Here is a 23,156-nt window from a genome sequence, read left to right on the forward strand (position 1 = left end):
TTCATCTGTATCAGTAGTTCTTTATTAAACCCATGACCCTTTGTTATATAAAAGTCTATATATATGTTTAAATTCCTCTTTATATCCTGAAATGAAATTCACAGGTATTTTCAAAAAGTTAAAAATAATAAAACACTCTAACAGTAACATAAAGAAAAAAATGAAAGTAGTTCTTAATAAAGTATGTATTTCAATAAGTACATGCTCAGATATGATTATACTAAAGATAATTAAGTAGTCAGACGCTTACAACCAGTTACAATTAATATATTCAAATTTAAGAGAAGTCAGATAAGAAATTTCATGTAACAAGCACAGAAAAATGAAGCCCAGTAATTTTTAGAAATGGTTCCAAACAATACAAAGTACAATTATCTCTTGATGTACAAGGTAGCTACATTTCTGAAAAATTTAGTGTTTATTGAAATGTGTAAAAATACTTTGTGCTTATATATAAAATAGGTTACAGGCATAGATAATTATATAAAGATTTTTCCCCCCTTCATGCATATGCTATACAGGGGACTTTCAAAAGCTATGCAGGAACCCACCATTCTTCTCTACGCAGGATATTCTGTGCTTTCCATGATGCCTAGCATCCCTGGCTGCTGCCACCAAATCACTGACCAAACATAAATGTTCCACAAAATTCCAAAGTGTTCCCTAGAAGTTAGTAACAACCCCCCACCCCCAACCCCACTGTGAACCACTGGTCTGCATGAACTTTCAGTACCTGCATGTATACTTATCGCAGATTCCCACCCTGGAGTAGACTGGGGGAAGATGATTACTGGTTCCTGATCTCAGACTAAAGCTTCTATAAGGACCACTTTTAAGTAAAAAACCTTAGCACACTTCATACTCACAAGCTTCCAATAAAAAGTTTTACCCAAAACTGTGTATTTGTTAAAAATTTAGTTAAAAAATAAACAATAAATTTAGTTTTACATCTACAGTAGAGAATTAAAGACAGCTTTACTGATTAATTCTGTTTCCTCTATCCACCTCCCCTAAAAAAATACTGTTCCTTGAGGTTTCTAGATAATCAGTGTTAAACTGTGAAGATACAACCATTCTCTTTTATTCACACTAAAGGATACACTGATGCAAACAATGCAAAAGTCATTTATGTATGACACTGAAATATATTACCGTATTTTTATTTGGCAGAATGGCTTCCTAATTAAATTTTGATTAGGCATCTATTAAAAGGAGTTTACATTTCTTGATCAACCCAATGACTAAAGTGTATGTCTTCTGGGGGCAGGTGAGAAAAACTACTGAGTCTGAGAACTTGCTACGTGCTCGGAAGAAAGTGATGTGAGTATTTTTGTATATTTCACTTGTTGGGATTTGGATATATAACTTATTTTTAATACTGAAAAACTTCCACACTTTCATATAGTTTTGTTTTTTTTTTTTTTTGGAGATGGAGTCTTGCTCTGTGGCCCAGGCTGGAGTGCAGTAGTGCGATCTCGGCTCACTGCAAGCTCCGCCTCCCGGGTTCACGCCATTCTCCTGCCTCAGCCTCCCAAGTAGCTGGGACTACAGGCTCCTGCCACCATGCCCGGCTAATTTTTTATATTTTTTTAGTAGAGACGGGGTTTCAACATGAACATGTTAGCCAGGATAGTCTTGATCTCCTAACCTCGTGATCTGCCCGCCTTGGCCTCCCAATCATATAGATTTTATGTTAAATTAGCACAATTTGAAGAAATGTCATAGATATATCCTCGCTTTAAATAAAGTTGGTGAAGCCTTCACTTTACCTAAAAGGATTCACAGCTTAGAGAAAAATCATTGTAACATTCCTTTGAATACAAAAACTCTTACGAGTTGAAATGCCATTTAAAAATTAATGAATTAATGAATATTTGAATTTGAAAAAATTAGTGAATAAATTAATGAATATTTGAATTTCAAAAAAATGAATAAATTAATGAATAAAATGATAATGACTATTCAATTTCAACACATCATGAAAGACTCTTAAAATGTCTATTGAAATGTTACAGTAGGTAGCTAGTCAGGTGTGAGCAGGGCAGGAAAAGGCTCCCCGCAACACACACCAGGAGTATTGGGTGACCATCAGTTGATGGTCAGGTGGTTGTTAACCATTTCTCTAAAGTATTAATCGGTCACAGCTGGCACCAGGGAAAGGCGGTCTCATAATAGACAGAAAACACCTGAAACTGATCAGCATCTTCCCAATGAGATCCCAGAAGTATGCCAACATACAAAATCCCCCAAATCAAGAGGTCAAGCTGTGTACTTGTTTTCTCAAGTCGCCTGCTTGGCCCTCTTTCAAGTTGTACTTTCCTTCCTTTCCTTCCTGTTCTAAATCTTTTTAATAAGCTTTTGCTCCTGCTCTGCAAAAAAAAAATGTCTACTTCAATGTCCATTGAAATAGCAATTAGCCTCCACTGGTGAAATGACTGTGTTAACAGGTATTTAGCTTATTTTTCCACTTTGAATTTCACTAATTTAACTAATAATGCCTAAAATCAATAAATATTCTATTTTAAAAAATAATCCTAATATGGTTATCTTCCTTCATATCTAAAGTTGGTAAGAAAAACTGCCTTATCCATGCACAGCCATCACTTTGTGTTGATTTAAAAATATGCAAAGTTTTGTGCAAAACATTCATTTTTCAGTATTTTGATTTCTATTTTATAAGTAAACTTTGTTAAAATGTGGAACTTGCAAGTTTATATATTTTTGGGGTGAAATTCACTTTTGAATCAGTTTTAAAGCAACTGAGCATATATACCAGCTAGGCACTATTAACCTCAGAACAAAAGTTGTATTCTACTCTTAAACAGAAAAGTTGTATCCTACTCTTAAACAGAATTCTGGTGCTGATAACAAACAACCTCTACACATTAAAGAATATGTGATCTGAAAAACTCTTCATCTAATATAAACTTCCAAGCACATACGGAATGTGTAATACAAAGCTTTGCACTTACCTGGTAGTAGGCCGTTTTTGTAGGGCTTTATCCAGGATAAGAGATGGAGCGCTCCTCCTCCTTTCTGCTAGTGTTTTCATTTTCTGTTGATGAAACAAACCAAAATGAAGACCACATGGCTTGTAAGGCAAGACAATGTTGATTTTTTTTTTCAATCCAATTTAACAAGTTTTGCATTGCCTATCTTTGCCTATCAAGGAGCCTACAGTTTCATTATGGAGATAAAACTGTAACATCTAAAATAGGATAGTTAAAAAAAAAAAGGACAGTAAGTGTCAAAAAGTGGTAAAAGCAATAAGTATTTTTTGTGGTCAGAGAATGAAGAGGTTAAATGTTTACCAGAATATTTGGGAGAAACACCATCATAACCATTATTACTGGTTATCATGTGTCTGGCTCTATGCTAAAGGCTGGACATGGATTATCTTATTTATAATCCAAAATGTCATCGGGGTAGATACTACTATCTTTATTTCACAGGCAAATTTGGCTTCAAGAAAAGACAAGTAAAGGAGAGGTTTTAAAAAACAGTTAAAGCAAAAGCATAGAGACTAGATTTTTGCATAAATATTAACACACTTGGGAATCCCTTCTTCCAAATAGACTTTTTTTAAACTGTAACTTCAAACAATAAAAAATCTTTGTTTCTAGGTGGTATATAAATATAAGAAGGTGGTAATCTGTTCCAATGACCTAAAATTGCAGTAAATGAAGTTTATTCGACTTGAATTATTCAGATAATTACTCTCTAAATTTAGTCTTATACATTTAACACATCTAGATACAGCCACTAGAAGCAGATGAGTAAAATTAACCATACATAGTCACAAACAGCCATGAGCGAAGTTCAGGCTGCATTATCAAAGCCATTCTTCTCACCCTATATCTCTATACCCTTTCATCCCATATCCCTCTCACCCTGTATCCTCGCCAAAGGTGTTACCCACTACCTCTAGGCCAGTCATGCTTGGGAACTGGATGTTGCTCCAATGGGAACCATATAAAACTAGGCAGCTCAGTGTCGGTATCCTATTCTGTGATTCATAAAGGAATTACTTGTAGTTTTTAAAGTAAAACAATGATCCTAGCATAGGAATAAAGAAAGAATCATCCAGTGAGAAGAGGATGCTAGACTTCTTTGGCGCAATTCTTATCCCACAAATTCTCCATGTTCCTAGGGATCTCTCCCAAATTATTGTCACCACTGCTCTGGCCTCGGTGTTGCTATTCCACTCATTAATCTTTTGGCTCACATGTGGAAGCTATAGGCACAAATCTCCTTAGCACAGCTGAGACAACAGCTGGAATAATTATGTAAAACATTAATAAATGACAGGAAACACATGGGTTAAATATAGATACTATCAAACATCTCAATTGGGAGTTATTAACCACAAATCAATTTCAGGCCAGGTTACTTATATAAAAATTTTTTGCATGATGTATACGTGATGTCTTCCTTCTAGAGAAACAGCCCGGAGTTATCATCAGATTCCCAGAAAAGTCTAATCCTTTCCAACACTGGTGATTTCAATAACCTAGTTTATATATTATAGCGTGCAAGCCCCATCTCACTGTTTCCATTACTCACACCTCTTAGGAACATAATCCTCAGGAATCTAATATCCTTAGGCTAGTGTGACTGCAGAGGTTACAAGGAGAAAGGAAAACTGGGAGATAAATATTCGTATTGCAAGGTACAGCAGCACTTCCTCATGTGAAGAGTCTCAATACTGAAAGATTGGATTGATTTTACTAAGAAAAGTGGCAGTTTGTTCATATCCATCAAGCTATGTTCCAGATTTTTTGCAGGGTTCTGTTTCACCTTCAGGCCTGGAATTAATTCCTACTCTCTATCCTGATTCCCTTTACAGGACCAATTTACTACTTTGAAGTGTGAAATGTACCCACTCTTGTAAGCTTTACCTTTGTCCCTCACACCCTCTGTCTGCTTTGACCTTGAGGATCTGCCATTCAGCAGCTTTACATCTGCTTTCTCTAACCTTCTGAAATCACTGTCAGCAGATCCAAGATTCTAAACTATATCTTCATTAGTACATAGTTTCTAATTCTGAGCTCCTTGGCTTTCAGGTTTATGAAGAATTTGGAAAGGATTCAAAAGACAGTGTAAAATGACTTAAAATGTGAAGAAAAAGAGCCTATGAAACAGGATAAAATGATCTGAGATTCTTCATTTAGAAACAGTAATAATCTCAAAATTAATGCAGAACTATAATGTGGAGGAAAGTAAGCATCTTCCAAGGAAGATGAGGCAAAAAGAAATGAGGAGAAACATGGAATATCCAGGTTGACCTTGGGTAGTGGTTTGTTGAGAAATCTATAAACGTTGTGAACTAAATTTTTCATGCAACTTCAGGGGTTAAGAACCCCCATAAAATGGATTCCTTAGGGATTTATGAACCTCAAGTTAAGAAACTTTCAGATGTAAGAAAATCCTCCCAAGAATGATAGCTGTTAAACATGAGAATGGATAATCAAAGAAGGGTGACAAATTTTCTTCTGAAAAGGTGCTTTTGAAATGGGTGTTTTTCATGGAAATCTATTGTAGAAGATCATTTGTATAATAGTGAATAGAATGTATTTTCTGAGTTTTAAAATTGTCAGATGTATAATGGGTCAAATGCTGAGTGTACCCACCTCATCCAGCTTGATTTATATTGAAGAGAATGCAATCAAACTACCAGCAGGTAGTTTGTTTTTATTTCAGGTTCCATTGTTCGTACTCAGACTTACTCTATCATTAATGACATGTGCAACCCAAGGCAATTCAGCCACTTCTCTGGGCCTCCATTTCCTTACCCACAAAATGAGACAGTTTGGACTACATAGTCACTTAGGTCCCTTCTATTTCTGATAGTCCCACATTAAGTGTCCACCAAAGATTCACCGTGGATATGCAAGAAAATAAACATTACATGAACCATACATTTAGGATTCACAGGATTCATTCTAAATAAGTAACAAAAGGTCTTATAAGCAGCCAATATAATCAGGGGCTGAATAGATTTAGATATTAATTCATTCAAAATACACTTATCTCTTTCTTTTGCTTAAAAGTGTAACCAAACAAAGGGCCACTAATAACTTCAAAACAAATTCACTGATCTCTTAAAGAATCTGTTCTCAGGCAATGAAAACTTAGATTTTCTTGTTTATAACTATGTGAAATACATCAAAATAGAATGAAACTACTGATTCTTTTACAGGTGTATAATAGTACAAACTTATCAGCACAGGTTTACGTTATGCTTATCTTAGCACCAACAAATTTCACAGTTGTTCTGTGACAGGGATAACTATAATTATTTGCTTCACACAAAACAAGGTAAACTTCAGACAGTATATAGTATATATTTTCTGTTGTACTTGACGTTTATAACTAGATGACTTCATAAATAGTGGATACCACTGTGAAATAGAATATTTTTAAAAGGTAATGTTTTAAAGAAATGATAAACTATACATTTAGGCAAAAATACCCAATTAATTAATTGCATTAATCTTTCGGGAATGAGTTTGATATCATATCACTTACCTAGTGTTAAGTAGCCCCAAAAACTAAATAATTTTATGTGAGCTAAGAAACAAACAAATATGAAGTAGTACCTATCTATCTCTCTGTCCCCCAAACGGGAAAAAATGAGGAGGAGAATGGAAGAAGTTCTAACATGGAATAAAGAGTGATTAAATGTCAAAAACTGTTGTCTATTTACAAATGGCCTTTTATTAGGAAAGTATAACACGAATACTAGAGAGAAATTATTAGGTTGGTGTACAAGTAATTGCTGTTTTTGCCATTACTTCCAATGGATCTTTGACCCTCTGCTGTCTCCTCTGCAGTTATATTCAGTATTGTAGGTCAAAAAACCTATTATGCCTAACAGTAAATGAATAAAGGTCATAATTGAATATGAGAACCAAATGCCAGTAATTTGTTTTTTATCTTTTACATTTAAATAATAACACAAAACTGCAGCAACATTACCAACTAATCTGCAAGGTGCTTTCTACCTTCAAGTCATTTTAAATACATGGATTAATTACATATTCAACTCTGTGTGTTCCTTCATATATGATGCCTCAGTAGTAGCATTTCACATTATACTTATGTTTCTGACCCTTTCTAGAGAGCAGGGGCTATATCTTCTTCCCAAATTTTCTCCCTTCCTTCAACAATTTTTTACTGAACTCTACTCTGCAGCAAGCATATTTTTGCATTCCCAAATCCCGGTATAATGCCTGGTACAAACTATATACTCTATAAATGAGGGTTTTATGTGAATTAAAAAACCCACTAATTCACCACATAAATACCACCATCCCCAAATGCACACATATGAAAACAAACAAACCTTTAAGGGGCTTTGCTGGAATGGTATCATTAAGAAAAATGTAAGTATTTGCTATGGAACTAGACATAAACAGCAAGAGTATACCTGTGCACTGCAAACTACACCTTTTGAACATAGTGTTGACACTTATCACTTTGAGCTACATAGTAAACATCTGCCTGACAATAAAGTTAATCATTTGTCAACAAATAAATGGTGCGGAGATAATGGGATATCCACATACAAAAGAATAAAGTTGGACCCCTACCTCAGACCATATACAAAAATTAACTTAAAGACCTAAAAGTACCAGCTAAAAATTATAAAAATCTTAGAAGGAAACACAGGCATAATTTTGTCATCTTGGATGAGGCAGTGGCTTCTTATTAATAGATATGACACCAAAAGTACAAGCAACAGAAGAAAAAATCTAGACACTGTCAAGATTTAAAATTTCCATGCTTCAAAAGACACCATTAAGAAAGTGAAAAGACAACCCACAGAATGGGAAAGCTTTTATTGCAAATCATATATCTGACAAGTGACTTGTATCTATTATAAAGAAATATTAAAACTCAATAATAAAGGCAAATTGCCCAATTAAAAGTGGGCAAAGGATATGAATACAGTCTTCCAAAGAAGATATACGAATTGCCAATAAGGATATGAGAAAATGCTCAACATAATTAGCCATCGGCGAAATGCAAATCAAAATTACAATGAGATACCACAGCACACACATTAGGATGACTATAATAAAAAAATAATTACAAGGGTTGGTGAGGATTGGAGACTGGACTCTTATACACTGCTGGTGGGAATGAAAACTGATAAGATGGAAAACAGTTTGGCAGTTCTTCAAATGGTTAAACATACAGTTACCATATGATCCTGCAATTCTACTCCTAGGTACATATCCAAGAGAAATAAAAACATATGTACTCAAAAACACTTGCATATGACTGCTTATAACAGCATTATTCATAACAGTAAAAAAGTGGCAACATCACCAATGCCAATCAACTGATGAATGGGTAAACAAAATGTGGTATATCTATACAATGAAATATTACTTGGCAACAAAAAGAAATGAAGTATTGATACATGCTACAACATGAGTGAACCTTGAAAACATTATACTAATTGAAAGAAACCACTACAAAAACCATATAGTATATGATTTCATTTATATAAAGTGCCCAGAACAAGCAAATCTATACAGACTTAAAGATCTGTGCTTGCCTAGAGTTTGGGGAGACAGCAGAATTGGGAGATGATAGCTAAGGGGGTTCAGTGTTTCTTTCTGAGGTAATGAAAATATTCTAAAATTGATTGTGGTGATGAATGTACAATTCTATGACTACACTAAAAGCCACTGAACATAACTTTAGGTGGGTGAATTGTATGCTATGCAAATTGATTTGGTTAATACCAAAGAAATCTAACTACCAAATTACTAAACCACTGGGCTTCAGCCCAGCAAACTGGTCCTTAGCCATAAGTTATAATTTTCGTCTTATCACAATCATCTGAAATATATGAAAAAGGAAAACTTTTTTTATCTCTTTTTTTTGTACAAAAAGTTTCAGTGGCTCTCCATTTGAGTTCTTCAGAGATCTGAGGAATTTGCCTACCTGCTTACTGTTTTAATTAACATTTTAAAAAAATTCTAGATTCATGTGCATGTGCATGTTTGTTACATCGGTATATTGTGTACTGGTGAGGATTGGGCTTCTAGCATACTCATTACCCAAATAGTGAACATTGTATCTGATAGGTAGTTTTTCAACTCTTGCCACCTTACCACCCACCTCCCTTTTGGAGTCTCCAGTGTTTATTTTTTCCATCTTTATGTCCATTTGTATCCATTGTTAGATCCCATTTATTAGTGAGAATATGTGGTATTTAATTTTCTGTTCTGAGTTAGTTCATTTAGGATAATGGCCTCTAGGCTCCACCCATGTTGCTGCAAAGAAAATTATTTCATTCTTTTTTATGGATGCATAGTATTCCATGGTGTATATGTACCACATTTTATTTATTCAGTTAACTGTTGATGGACACTTGGGTTGGCTCCATGACTTTGCTATTGTGAGTAGTACTATGATGAACATAGAAATGCAGGTGTCTTTTTCTGTTTAGGTGTCTTTAAAACATAATGACTTCTTTTCCTTTGTGTAGATACCCAGTAGTGGGATTGCAGGATTGAATGGTATTTCTATTTTTAGTTGTTTGATAATCTCCATATTGTTTACCATAGATGTTGAACTAATTTACATTCCCATCAATATTGTATGTTTCCTTTTCTCCACATCCATGCCAACATCCGTTTTTTTTTTTTTACTTTTTAATAATAGCCATTCTGATGGGTGTAAGATAATATCTCATTGTAGTTTTAATTAGCATTTCTCTGATTAGTGATTTTTGAGCATTTTTTCATGTGCTTTTTGCCACTTGCTTTTCTTCTTTTTAGAAATATCTGTTCGTGTCCTTTGCCCATTTTTTAATGGAGCTGTTTTTTTCTTGTCAGGTTCTTTCAGTTCCTTGTAAGTTCTGGATACTAGTCCTTTGTTAGAGGCACAATTTGTGAATATTTTCTCCCATTCTGTAGGTTGTCTGTTTACTCTTATTATTTCTTTTGCTTTGCAGAAGCTGTTTAGTTTAATTAAATCCCATTTGTCTATTTTTATGTTGCATTTGCATTTGTCTAGTTTCATTCTTCTGCACGTGGCTAGCCAATTTTCCCAGCACAATTTATTGAATAGGATGTCCTTTCCCCATTGTTTGTTTTTGTTGGCTTTGTTGAAGATCAGTTGGTTGTAGGTATATGGCTTTATTTCTGGGTTCTCTACTCTGCTCCATTGATCTGTATGTCTATTTTTATACCAGGACCATGCTGTTTTAGTTGCCACAGCCTTGTAGTATAATTTGAAGTCAGGCAATATGATGTCTCTGGATTTGTTCTGTTTGCTTAGGATGGCTTTGGCTATTTGGGCTCTTTTTTTGGTTCCATATGAACTTTAGGATTTTTTTCCTAATTGTGTGAAAAATGAAATTGGTAATTTGATAGAGATTGCACTGACTCTGTAGATTGCCTTGAACAGTATGGGCATTTTAATGATACTGATTTTTCCAATCCATGAGCATGGGATGTTTTTCCATTTGTGTCATCTATGATTTCTTTCATCAGCCTATTTTGTTAAGGGTTTTTATCACGAAGGATGTTGGATTTTACTGAATGCCTTTTCTGCATCTATTAAGATGACTGTATGGTTTTTGTTTTTAGTTCTGTGTATGTGGTAAAACACACTTATTGATTTGTGGATGTTGAAACATCATTGTATCCCTGGGATAAAACACACTTGATCATGATAAATTATCTTCTTCATGTGCTATTGGATTCGGTTTGCTAGTATTTTGTGGAGGATTTCTGCATCTACTTTCATCAGAGATATTAGCCTATAGTTTTCATTTTCTGTTGTGTCCTTCCCTGATTTTGGTATCAGGGAGATGCTGGTTTCATAGAATGAGTTAGGAAATAATCCCTCCTCATTGGTTTTTTAGAAGTTTCAGTAAGATTGAATACCAGTTCTTTGTATGTCTGATAAAATTCAACTGTGAATCTGTCTGGTCCTGGGCTTTTGTTGTTCTTGCAAGATTTTTACTACTGATTCAATTTCATTACTCATTATTGGTCTGTTCAGGACTTCTATTTCTTGCTGTCTCAATCTTGCAGGGTTTTATATTTCCAGGAATTTATCCACCTCCTCTAGATTTTCTAGTTTATATGTATAGAGGTGTTCACAGTAGTCTGTGATGATCTTTTGTATCTCTATGTTATCAATTGTAATATTACCTTTATCATTTCTGGTTGTACTTACTTGAATTTTCTCTTTTTTCTTGGTTAATTTAGCCAGCAGTCTGTCATTTTTGTTTATCCTTTCAAATAACCAACTTTTTATTTCACTGATCCTTTATATCTTTTTTTGTCTCAATCTCATTTACTTCTGCTTTAATCTTTGTTATTTCTTTTTTTGTGCTAGCTTTGGGTTCCAATTGGTCTTATTTTTCTAGTTCCTTGAGGTGTGACATCAGGTTGTAAATTTAAGATCTTTCTATCTTTTTGGTGTAGACATTTAAAGTTATAAACTTTCCTCTTAGTTCTACTTTTGCTGTATCCCTGAGGTTTTGATATGTTGTCTATTTTCATTTGTTTTGAAAATTTTTTTGATTTCTTAATTTCACTGTTTACCCAAAGGTCACTCAGGAGCAAGGTGTTTAGTTTCCATGTAGTGTGTGTTTATGAGAGTTCCTCTTGGTCTTGATTTCTAATTTTACTCCACTGTGGTCCGAGAAGACACTTGATATGATTTTGATTTTTTTGAATTTATTGAGACTTCTTTAATGGCCAAGCATATGGTCGATAATGGAGAATGCTCCATGCAGAGTGAAAAGAATGTATATTCTGTGGTTGGCTAGAACGTTCTGTAAATGTTTGTTAGGTCCATTTGGTCTACAGTTCAGTTTAAGTCCAGAGTTTCTTTGTTGATTTTCTGCCTTGATGATTTGTCCAATGGTATCAGTGGGGTGTTGAAGTCCCCCACTATTATTGTATTACTATCAATGTTTTCTTAGGTGTAGTAGTATTTGTTTTATGAATCTGGGTGTTCTGGTGTTAGGTGCATATATATTTAAGATAGTTAAATATTCTTGTATTGAACATTTAATCATTATATAATGCTCATTTGTCTTTTCTATTGTTGGTTTAAAGTCTGTTTTATCTGATATGAGGATGGCTACTCCTGCCCACTTTTGTTTTCCATTTACATGACATATCTTTTCTTACCCACTTACTTCCTGTCTATTGTGATTTGCCACCATTCCTCCCCTGTTCCTCCGGTGTCCTCCTTAGGGTTTTCACATAGTAAATTCTCAATAGTTGTGTATTAAGTGAATGAATTAACGTATCCAATATCTGAGACTTTAAGGTGGTAACACAAGTGTGCCTATGTAGAAAAATGAAGTTGTAAATAGGTAACTGAAGAAAAAAACTTTTGTTGTTTTATTTTCAGTACCAATGCAGAAAACAATTTTTATATAAAAACCTGTATGTAGGCTCTCACTGGAATTTTAACTTCATGACAGCCAAGAGATATAGTACTATTTTTGGAACCTCTAAATCACTCTGAATCTGCTCATTATTAGTTCTCACAGAGATTAAAGAAAAACAAAGCATATCAAAAGGAAGGAACAGGATGAAAGATTAAAGTTGGAGGTGAACTGCAATTTTTCATGCTTTGTTTTGTTCCAGTCACTTTATGAAGAAAAAAAATCAAGCATTTCAGTTGAATTATGGATGTTGAAGTCACTTTCAAGCATTTAAAATAAGCATAGTATTAAAATAAGGGCACTGGGAAAGCTTTTATAGAACTCTAAATTTTCAAAGCTAGAAAAAATAAGTAATCAAATTAACAAATTAGCTTATTCAAACTTGACTATTAATTCTTTTGTGGCTAGTCTGTGCAATTTGGTGAGCATTAAAGTATTTCTTGTCTTCCCTACATGCCTGTAGCATTTACTTGTGGAGACGTATCCAAGCCACTGAACAATTATACTTCAAAGACACTGGCTCTGTAAGGGAAAAAGAGAATTACTTTTAACCTTGCACCTTGCTTCTGGGTCCTGCTATCACACAAGGTTTTGACCACTAGGTAAGCTGAAGCTTCCTGCTATTGTCAGTTTGGTCTGTGATAAATATGATCTTCTATTTACCCATAAATCATCCCAACCAGGACCACTTTAAACATTTAGCTAAAATAAATGTAATTACAGTACAGACTACTGTAAATGAATATATGTTCCTTTCTGAAGAAAGAATTGATTTTACTTTCCAGCTCTTTCCTCTTTCCAAAGGACTATTACCATGTTGAAATACAACAATAAACATGATCATCTATGTAATGCAGAAGAATGGGCACTAGGCTAGGAGACACTGGACCTTAATTCTGGACCTTAGCCCTAGTTCTATCACTTAATTTCTCAGATTTTCTCTAAAATGGACATAATACCTGCCCTACTCACTATATGTGTGTGTGTATATATATGTATATATATTCATTCATATATACGGATGAAAGTCCTCTGAAATGAAAAGCACTGTGATAATGTAACAGACAGTAAACTTTAAAGTGCTTAAGTGCCGTACATAAATAAATACAAAGATATTAGAATTTCCCTTATACATTATTCTTTGTTTCCTTGCCTCCATCCCCACACATGCAGGATTCTGGAGCATCACTATGGGCCTTCACGTTGGCTGGATTTTTTTTTTTTTTTTTTGGCAAAGCTACAAGTTTCAACCTTTGGTCATGATAATCTTTAAGTAGCACCCTGGAGTAGGTAGAGTCAATCACCAATGTTCTCTGCCTAATAGTTTCTTACAGGGCAGGGCTCCACTACATTTTTCACATAATGGTCCATACAAAATGATATTTGTACAACTATAACACTCTATGATAAACAAAGTGGCACCCTGGCTCCCCAGTATCCATCCACTCGCTTGAAGGCCAAGGGGCTAATTGTCAGACACATCCGCAACAGTTGGGAAGCTTTGCCTTACGGTAGGTAGCCCCTCATTGTCTTCAACGTAGAGGGGAAAAGTACTGTGATCAAATCCTAAAACTATAATGGTAAAAATCAAACAGACTATATCAAATGAGAATAAAAAGCAGATCCACATCTATCTAGATTCAGACATAGTGTTACCTGGTGATGGCTATTGTTAAAGCTGAGGTTCAAAAGAGTGAATGTAGGGATAGGAGAGGAAATAAAAACACTCTCCTAGGTGTAAATTAGGACTCAGGTAAATAAGGAAAGCAAAAGGCCACAGAGTAGCTGCGTTTTCCAGATCTTTGATATGTGAGCTGATGTGGGCACACATACATTCCATTTTCAGAGTCCACACACAAGTGACCAGACATCCAAAAACAAGTTTTACATTTCAGTTGTGTCATGTGACAGGTGTCTGTCAAAATTAGGTCAAGGCTGCTCTCAGCACACCACTGACCTACAGTGCTGATGAGGCTATTTCTGCTGTCAGTTAGATGTTTCTACCATAAACTTGTCCTAGATAAAGAAAATAAGACTGAAACAAAATATAATATAAACTGGGCTGTATTGCCTACAAGCCTCATTATTGATGGTTGACGGAAGGCAATCACATCTGCTACCTTTCCAGCCTCTTACATTGTGGCAGAGTCTCCTGTAAGTAAACAAAAGCTAAAGATCAACCTATCCTAGTTTGCTTCACAAAACTGTTGTAGTTGCCACTACCAAATTGAGCATTCTCTCTGCAGGCTTTCCGCACACATCAGGACCTCTACAATCCCTGTGATCCTAAACACTTGAAGTACCAACAGAACAGGAGAGCAAACTTTCCCTTCACTTAAAGTTTACTTTAAAGGTTTATACCAAATGCTCTGAAGACATGAGGGGTATGAGTAATAAAACTCCATTGAATCATATAAATATATATTTCCTCAAAGCACTCTGCATATTATGCGTATACAAGTGTTATGTACACACACATAACTTTGATATTACATACCTATTTTTGTGACACTTTATAATGTATTTTAGTGGCAATTTAAGTTGAAATCTAGTATATTTTCAGCTACAGACACCTTCTAGGAAGGCAAGTTTTACAATTACATATTTTTGTTAAGTTGTATGTAGTCCCATAAAGCATAACATGCCTTTACTTTGAAAAGAATAGCCACCAAGTCCAGGATGGAAAGGTAAGAATTGTGAAAGAATTCAGACTTCTAAGTTATTGATTGGAGAGGATTTCATTTCTGTAGGTACCATCAGTTTTCTCAGCTCTCCCCCATCTACTGAACACGTTCCACCTTTTGTCCTGCCGCCCTTTCGCCAAATCATAACCTGGGAGAATGCTGAAGGCAAAGAGGGTGATAAATTGCTTCATGACAATCTTCACTTTAGAACTAAAAGCAACAACTGCACTAACTATTTAGGTATCTATGACTTGTGAACTTTCAGTCTATGAATTCCAACTGCCTATTTTAACTTAGGGGACTCAATCTTCAAAATTAATACTTACTTTTTACACATGTATAAGAAGATTATCCTTAACTTTTATTTTATAACACTATAATTTATTGTACTCTATGAACTTTAGAGTCACAAAAATTAATTTTTCTTCTGCCATGGTAAAATGCACTATTGTATTCACATTTTAAGTGAGCATAACTATGGACACAAAGTTTTTTCCTCCAGACTCAGTGGAGCAGTGATATAAAAGTTAACTGAGTTGAGAGAGTTTCAACTGGGTTTCCACATGATTTTCCAGTGGAATCATCTGAGGCTTAGGATTCAGTGCACCCACACATAACTTTGAAATATACTCTTCTGAGTTTGTTTGGAGAATACACCAAGCTTTCCAATAGCAAGCAAGGCTGAGGTATCAGCATAGAGATCAGGCCTGGCTAAGAGCCCTTGAAATACATCTGCCTTATATAAAACATCTGAAAATGTCAGACACCAAGGCATAAAAATCACCAAAGTAATTAGACCAGTGATTGTGTCATTGATTGTCACTATAAGTCAATGTTTACCTAATATTTACCTGATGGAAGCAGTGAACATAACATTCAATGGTAGACAGAGAGGGTAGAAATGCCACTCTCCAAAGAATGTACACTCTTTTTTTCAATTGAGAAAAGGCCCTCAATTGTACTTTTCTCAGCTGGTTATATATAATTCAAACCTACTCTCCCCTGTATCTTATGTTACCAGCAATAACAAATGCAGCCATAGTCTCGTTGAAAAAAGAAATGGAGTTGGAAGAACTGGATTCAAATTCCAGTTTTGCCGCTTACTACACTGTAGCCTTGACATGGTTCAGTTCCTTCTTTAGGAAAAAATTAACACCTACCTCATATAATTGATGTGTTTTGAATATAGTTAAGCATTCACTTAAAGAGGTTTTTAAATTTTCTTTATTCTTCCATAAGTTATAGCCAACCCTTGTATTTTTATTCAAGTTCCTCCTCATGATATTTGATACTTATGGCTTCCAATGATGACTGCTTTAAAGGATGGTATACATTCACATGCATGTACATGTTCTGATGTTACATTTTTTAAACTCAAACTCCTTTTGTTGCTTTACACCTACTCTCACATGGCAAGATATACTAATAACTCCTGCACTTTTGCAAAGTGTTTCCATTTACCTTTCATGACCCATAAAAACCAACCTTGTGAGATGTGCACGATAGGGGTCATTACCCCATTTTGCATACAAAGAAACAAAGTCCAATCAGAAGTTCAGAGGTCACATGAGGGATAACAGAGGCCATTCCTGATTAATCTAATTTTATTTTTATAATTCTAGGATCCTCCCTGCCAAAACGATCTCACGTATCTGATTTCATGCAATTCATTTTGTGAGTAACACCAGATAAGAATTGAGTAGGATACTAGTTTAACTATGGGCATAATATTTTTCTCAGTATTGAAGAGTAAAACTAAAGCTTACTCACTAAGATGTTTAATTCAAGCCCCAGTATAAGACACACACATAGTCCAAGTTAGCCCTTGGAGGTGTTCTACCATGAGGTGTTATAAACAGATTTGGACCCAGAGAATTAGAAAGAAAAGGCAGAATGAAGTTTACAACAGCAGCTGCTACATTTAAATATGTTAGAGCTATTTTAAAATTATTTTCCCTTGCCTGGCTTTCCAGGCCTATAAGTCTCTTTTTCCCCATTCCAACACTCATCCTATTTAAAGATTTTTCAATTAGTATATGAAACCAAAAGGTCAGAGTATTTGAGTCTAATACAAATCATTCCTAACTAAAATGATTCTAATATGTGCTTCCACTTCGTTAAAACTATTCTGTGAAAATGTGGATATCCTCAAGGATGTATTATTCCAGAATAACTTAAAGTATTATCTATGCTTTATCTATAAGCTATTATATTTTAGAATCCAATTTTTAGGAATTACTGTACAAATTTATTGTATATTCTTTGGAAGTGCCTCAGTGATAGAAAAATCTTTGTCTTCTGAGAGCGGATTTGATTTTTGGAAACAACAAAATCCTCTGACTAGTGAGTAAAAGTGAGTGATCTAGCTAGGCAATTCTACTTGAGATTAAAATAATAAATGTGGCTATAAAATAAAGAGACTGACTTCATTTACAGCATCTACGTACTAGCTCCTCAAACATACCTACCTCAGGACCTTTGAACTTAGTGCTCCCACTTCTTTTTATAGCATGGTCTTTTTAAGCCATAAGAGAGTTAAGGGACACTTAAAAAAGGCCTTCCCTGAACACCCTAATGCAGAATGATCTAACTCAACAACCACATTTGTCTAATTCAGGGTTATGTTTGCTCCTTTAATAACAGTTATCACCATTTATTAATTTTTTTGGTTTTTTTTTTTGTCTCTTCCTCTGACCCATACTGTCCAATACAGTAGCCACTAGACACATGTGGCTCTTTAGATTTAAATTCAAGTTGATTATAATTAAGAAGCTTACAGAAAAAAAAAATGACAAATTGTATTTCACCAAAAATAAGAACTTCCGTCCTTTTGAAAGATACTCTTAAGAAAGTAAAAAGACAAGTCAGACTGGGAGAAAACAGAATTAAAATTGGGCAAAATATTTGGATACTTCACCAAAGATAACATATGGATGACAAATAAGCAAACGAAAAGATGCTCAACATCACTAGTCATTGAGGAAATGCAAATCAAAACCATTAGATATCACTTTACATCCATTAGGATGACTGTAATAAAAAAGGCAGATAATAATAAGTACTGGTGAAAATTTGCAGTAGGTGGACTCATATGCACTGCCAGGGGGAATGTAAAACCACTTTGGAAAAAACAATTGGACAGATTCTTAAAAAGTTTAATATATACCTAAAATATGACCCAGCTATTCCACACCTAAGTATTTACTCCCCCAAAATGAAGTCCATGCAAAGACTTGTACATGAATGTTCACAGCAGTTTTACTTGTGATAACCTAAAACTGGAAATAATCCAAATGCCCATCAACAGATGAATGGATAAATAAATTGTGGTCTAGTCACATGATGGAATACTGCTCAGCAATGAAATGAACTATCGATACATGCAAAACCATGGATAAACCTCAAAGTAATTGTATTGAATGAAACAAGCCAGACAAAAAAAGAATATAAAGTATGATTACACTTACAAAAAATCTTTGGAAATGTGAATTAACCTACAGTGACAGAAAACAGACTAGTGGTTGCCTGGGAATGGGGAGGGAATTAAGGAATTAGAAAGGGACATGAGGAAACTTTGGGGATGACGAATATATTCCTTTGCTAAACTGTGGAGATGGTTTCACAAGCGTATGTATATGTCAAAACTATTAAATTTATATACTTTAAATATGTGCAGTTTATTCCATATCAATTATACTTCATTGAAGCTGTTAAAAAAATTTTTAGTTTCTCAGTCATGCCAGCCACATTTCAAGAGCTCAATAGCTACATGTAGCTAGTGGCTACTGAATGGACACTGTAGATAAAGGAGTTCCATCATTACACAATGTACCACTCAGTGGCACTACCCTCTCCTAGTTAGGAGAGAGGAAACTACACCACAGAGACTCACCACTTGTTTCTCTAAACAAAGTTTTATTACAACATAGCTTTGCCCATTCATTTCTTCATTGTCTATGGCTGCTTTAGCACTATAATGGCAGAACTGAGTAGCCTGTAACAAAGGGCCTACAAACCTTAAATATTTAGTATCTGGTCCTTTAAATAAAGGTTTGCTGACCCTGCTCTGAGCCATAAATTCTGAGGATGGGGCCATATCTGTCCTGTTCACTGCTGTACATAACCCAACTAATATTTACGGAAAATCTAATATATAGCAGACACTATTCTAGGTGCTGGAGAGGCAGCCTTAAGCAATACAGGTAAGGTCCCTATTATCATGGTTTTCAATCTGGTGAGGGATGTGGGTAACAGATAACAAGCAAGTAAATAAGAAAATATCAGGCAAGGATGAATGCTAAGATGACAATAAAGCAGAAGGTATAGAGAATGACTGAGGAGCACTTCCACTTAGGTAGTCAATGGCAGGCCTCTGCTAGAACCTACGATCTGACAATAATATGAAAGTCAAGACTGCAAAGACCTGGGGCTGAAGCACAGAAAAACACCATCAAGGCCTCAAAATAAGAATGAATTTGATGACTTGAAATATGAAGAGGAAGAAGGCCCATGTGGTTGGAGAATACACAAACAAGCGGGGGATGCATAGATGAGGTGGGAGAAGTAGACAGGGCCAAGAAAAAGGGGTCTGAATTTTATTATAAATGGATGAAAAGCCACTGCAGGATTTTAAGCAGGTAAGCAACATGATTAATTTACATTTTAAAAGATTATTCTGGTGCTAAGTGGTGACTGGATCAAAGAAGGGCAAGAAAGGTGTTAGGCAAGTTAAGACATTTCTGCAAAGGTACAAGTGAGAGATGGCGGCTTGGCTTGGACTACACTGGCAAGAGTGGAGATGAAGTGGAGAAACTCAAGAAACATTCGGATTGACAGTAGCTTCCCTGATGGATTGGTTGGTGCAGAGAGAGGAAATGAGTTGAAAACGAATTCTAGATTTTTGGCTTGAACAACTAGGACACAAAGGTATGAATTACGGATACAGGGATATTGCAAACAGTAAGTGCTAACATTTATTAAATGTCTATTATATGTCATTCATTATTCACTGAATTTCACATTTAATCTTCCCAACGATGTTGGGAAGGTAGGTACTGGTTTGTTAATGTGTGAACCTGTTAAGTTTCATAACAAACGACAGCATCTTAAGGACAGTGGCTATGATAAGTAAAAAGAATGTGGGAAAAGAGCGAAGCAACACTTCATTTATTGGACAAGCATTACTTGATAAATGATAATAAAGCTCTTCTTTAACGCTTCCTCCCTTTGGCAGTGTTATACCCTTAGTAAAAAAAAAAAAAAAAAAAAAACTGTTCAGAAAAATAAATCTTTGATTTTCTTCCAATTCCTTACGTTTACAAAAATAAAATGCTTTAAGTTTTAAAATTTATGTCAGTAAATGTAGGGCTAGCCTGATAAATTCACGTTTTATTTGGGAAGACTTGACTACACACACACACACTCCCTCCATCTCCGAAGGGGAAAAGCGACAAGGACAAACCGCAGCCTCAATACATCAAAGGCTGAGCCGGCACTACAGCCCATACATCATCAAGTTCACGGACACCCCTAGATGGCTCCGTGACACGGTCAAGGTCCTTGGGAACTCCCACACATTTCTATACGCGGCACACCGATCACCTCTCTTCAACTGACCTCTAGCTGACCTAAGATCCTGGTGGGAAGATTTATGAAAGGCAGTAAAATCAAGACAAGCAGGGAACCTGCGTAACCCCTTTAAGTCTCTAATGAAACAAATGCAATCCCTTAAGATATTTCTTAAGGAAAAGCTAGAAGATGCTTCTAATCGCAACTTGTTTCCAGAAAAGCTGGAAGGGCACCACTAACACAAGGAAAAAATAAAAAAGGCCAAATATCCGAACGTCTTACGCTGGGGGCGGGGGTGGGGAGGCGGGGGTGGGGAGGCGGGGGATAGGCAGACAGGGCTAGAAACACCCAAATCAATTCCTTAGGGAGCGGAACGGCAGAGGCCGGCAGCCCGCGGCCCACGTGCACTTGCTCAGGGAACCGTTCCAACGAAACCTGACCCGGATCGGAATCCTCCCGCAGCACCGCGGCCGTGTTTATCGGAATGGAACGCTACAAGTTGTCACCTGCATCCCTCTTCCAGCTTTGACAGGGAACACGCGCTGCCCCCACGCCCACACCGACACCCGGATCCCTATCCAGCCCGGCCAGAGTCCCAGGGGCCAGGGGACCAGTGCAGGGAGAAGGTCCCCCGCCTCAGCCCTCAGGACCCCCAACCACAGCCCACCCGCCCCCACCCTGCTCGGTTCTAGGCCCAGCCGAACCTACATGTCCCCATAGTGTCGACCGTTATCATCCACAGTCGCCCCTCAAACTGTGACCCCCACCTGGGAGACCCGGAATCATCCAGGACCCTAGTGTGGGGGACAGTACTCTCTATATCTGCCCCCCGAAAACTGCCATGGAGCAGCCGCGCCTCGGCGGGCAGGTGAGGGGGCCGAGCCCACCAGCGCCGCAGCCCCGCCGCCTACCTTCTTCAGCGCCGGCTGCCGCTCCCGGGCAGACATCGCCGGCCCTGACTTCGGGGCTGACACCGCCAAGGGGCAGTCAGTGCTCGCCCAGGCCACTTCGGGGGGCCTGGGGCACGGCGAGGGGTCGGGGAAAGGCGATCGCCCACTCCGGCCCGCGCACCTCGACTGAGGGAAGAGCCAGGCTGCCGATGCGGCGGCGGATGGAGACGGGAGGGAGGCTGCGGGGTCGCTCGGGGAGAGACTAAGGCTCTAGAAACGGAGAAGCGGGCGGTCTGCGGGAGGCGGCGGCGCTGTCGGCCGTCAAGGGCGGGAAGTGTTCTGGGACTCTCGTTAGGGACCGCGAGCCTCGAGCGTCAAATTCCCGCGGCGTCCGCCTAGCGCGCTGCTGTGGCGGGCGCGGAGGGCGCGCGCCGGGAGTGGGGGCTGCGGCGGCGGAGGGCACGGGCCCCCGCTCAGCGTCCTCACCTTCTTGGTGCCGCTGCCTCCCGCGAGCCGAGACACTCCTGTCAGGGAAGAGGAGCGCCCCGGCTGTCCCCCTAGAGTCTCCTGCTGGGGGGACATCGCTTCCATGAAGAAAATCTTCAAACAAATCCCAGCCCAGGAGAAGGCTACACGATCATGTCCGCGGGATGCCGGCCGGAGGGGTGAGGACGCGTGGGCCGAGGCGCGACTGCAGTGCTCAGGCGGGGAGCCGAGCCCCGGGTGCTGGCCGCGCGCCTCCCGTCGGGGCCATGTACCTCCGCCTGCGCTCGGCACCGCGGGCTGGAGGCGAGTGCAGCGGAGACAGCCCGTCAGCGCCGCGGCCCGCCCCTCCTCGGGCCCGCCCCCTCCGCTCCGGGCGCCCCGCGCCGGGGCCCGCCCCCGCAGCCCTCCTCAGCCCTCCTCCAGCCTGGGCCCTCCTAGCCTCGTCCCAGCCTGCGGCGCGCCTGGCGGGCGTCTCTCTATATATGTTAGCGCACCGGCCACCGGCTGACCTTTTCGGTCTGTGACTCCGCGTGGGTGCAGCCTGCAGGAGCTCACCGGCCTATGTCACGCATGGGGGCCTCTAGTGCACGGACACGCGCCTCTCCCGCCACCTGCCCACTCCCACCAGACCCCATCCCTTCTCGCGCCGTGCCCGCGGCGGAAGGCGTCGGTGCAGCGCGTGCATCCGCGGAGCGGTGGCGACCTCAGCCTGATCAAAGGAGTTGCAGTGATTCCTGCCTTGCTTTCAGCGGACTGCGGAGGGAATCCCCCACCCCACCCCACTGGGGATAGGGTGGCACGTCGCAGAGTGTCGCAGCTGTACAAATTTTTAAGCCCACAGCATCGCCTGATCTCTTGTGCAATCCCGAACGCTAGCCTGTCCGGGTAACCCTGAGTGGCTTCTGCAGCCGGTCATGTCAGCGGCCCCTGCACGTTTGCACCCGCGGTTTCCGCTGTCTGCAGGCTGCAGAGACGAGGGCATTCCAAACGTGAAAGCGCAATGAAGGAAAATGCAGACAGAGCGAGGACGCCGAAATTTAGCTAAGCTATTGAGAAGGCTACAATATGTGGAAGTGTTTATCAGATATCTGCGCC

The 23,156-nt window shown here is 38.3% G+C and overlaps 1 protein-coding gene across 2 annotated transcripts in view; it reads right to left on the reverse strand.

Annotated features, from left to right (window-relative positions):
• The window catches only part of ARHGAP20 (Rho GTPase activating protein 20), a 132,176-nt gene extending 109,785 nt beyond the window's left edge, over positions 1-22,391 (reverse strand). The window contains exons 1-2 of one of the 2 annotated variants that reach the window (XM_054440284.2): positions 22,062-22,391; positions 2,973-3,055 (exon numbers count right to left, since the gene is read on the reverse strand). In XM_054440284.2, coding sequence (XP_054296259.1) covers positions 2,973-3,055; positions 22,062-22,166 — 188 coding nt within the window. In that variant the 5' untranslated portion in view covers positions 22,167-22,391. Of the gene's footprint in view, positions 1-2,972; positions 3,056-21,596 lie in introns of both variants that reach the window. The other variant, XM_054440285.2, reaches the window with a different exon arrangement.
• Between the last annotated feature and the right edge of the window lie 765 nt (positions 22,392-23,156).

This window comes from Pongo pygmaeus, chromosome 9, assembly GCF_028885625.2.
Source record: "Pongo pygmaeus isolate AG05252 chromosome 9, NHGRI_mPonPyg2-v2.0_pri, whole genome shotgun sequence".
Classification (NCBI taxonomy): domain Eukaryota; kingdom Metazoa; phylum Chordata; class Mammalia; order Primates; family Hominidae; genus Pongo; species Pongo pygmaeus.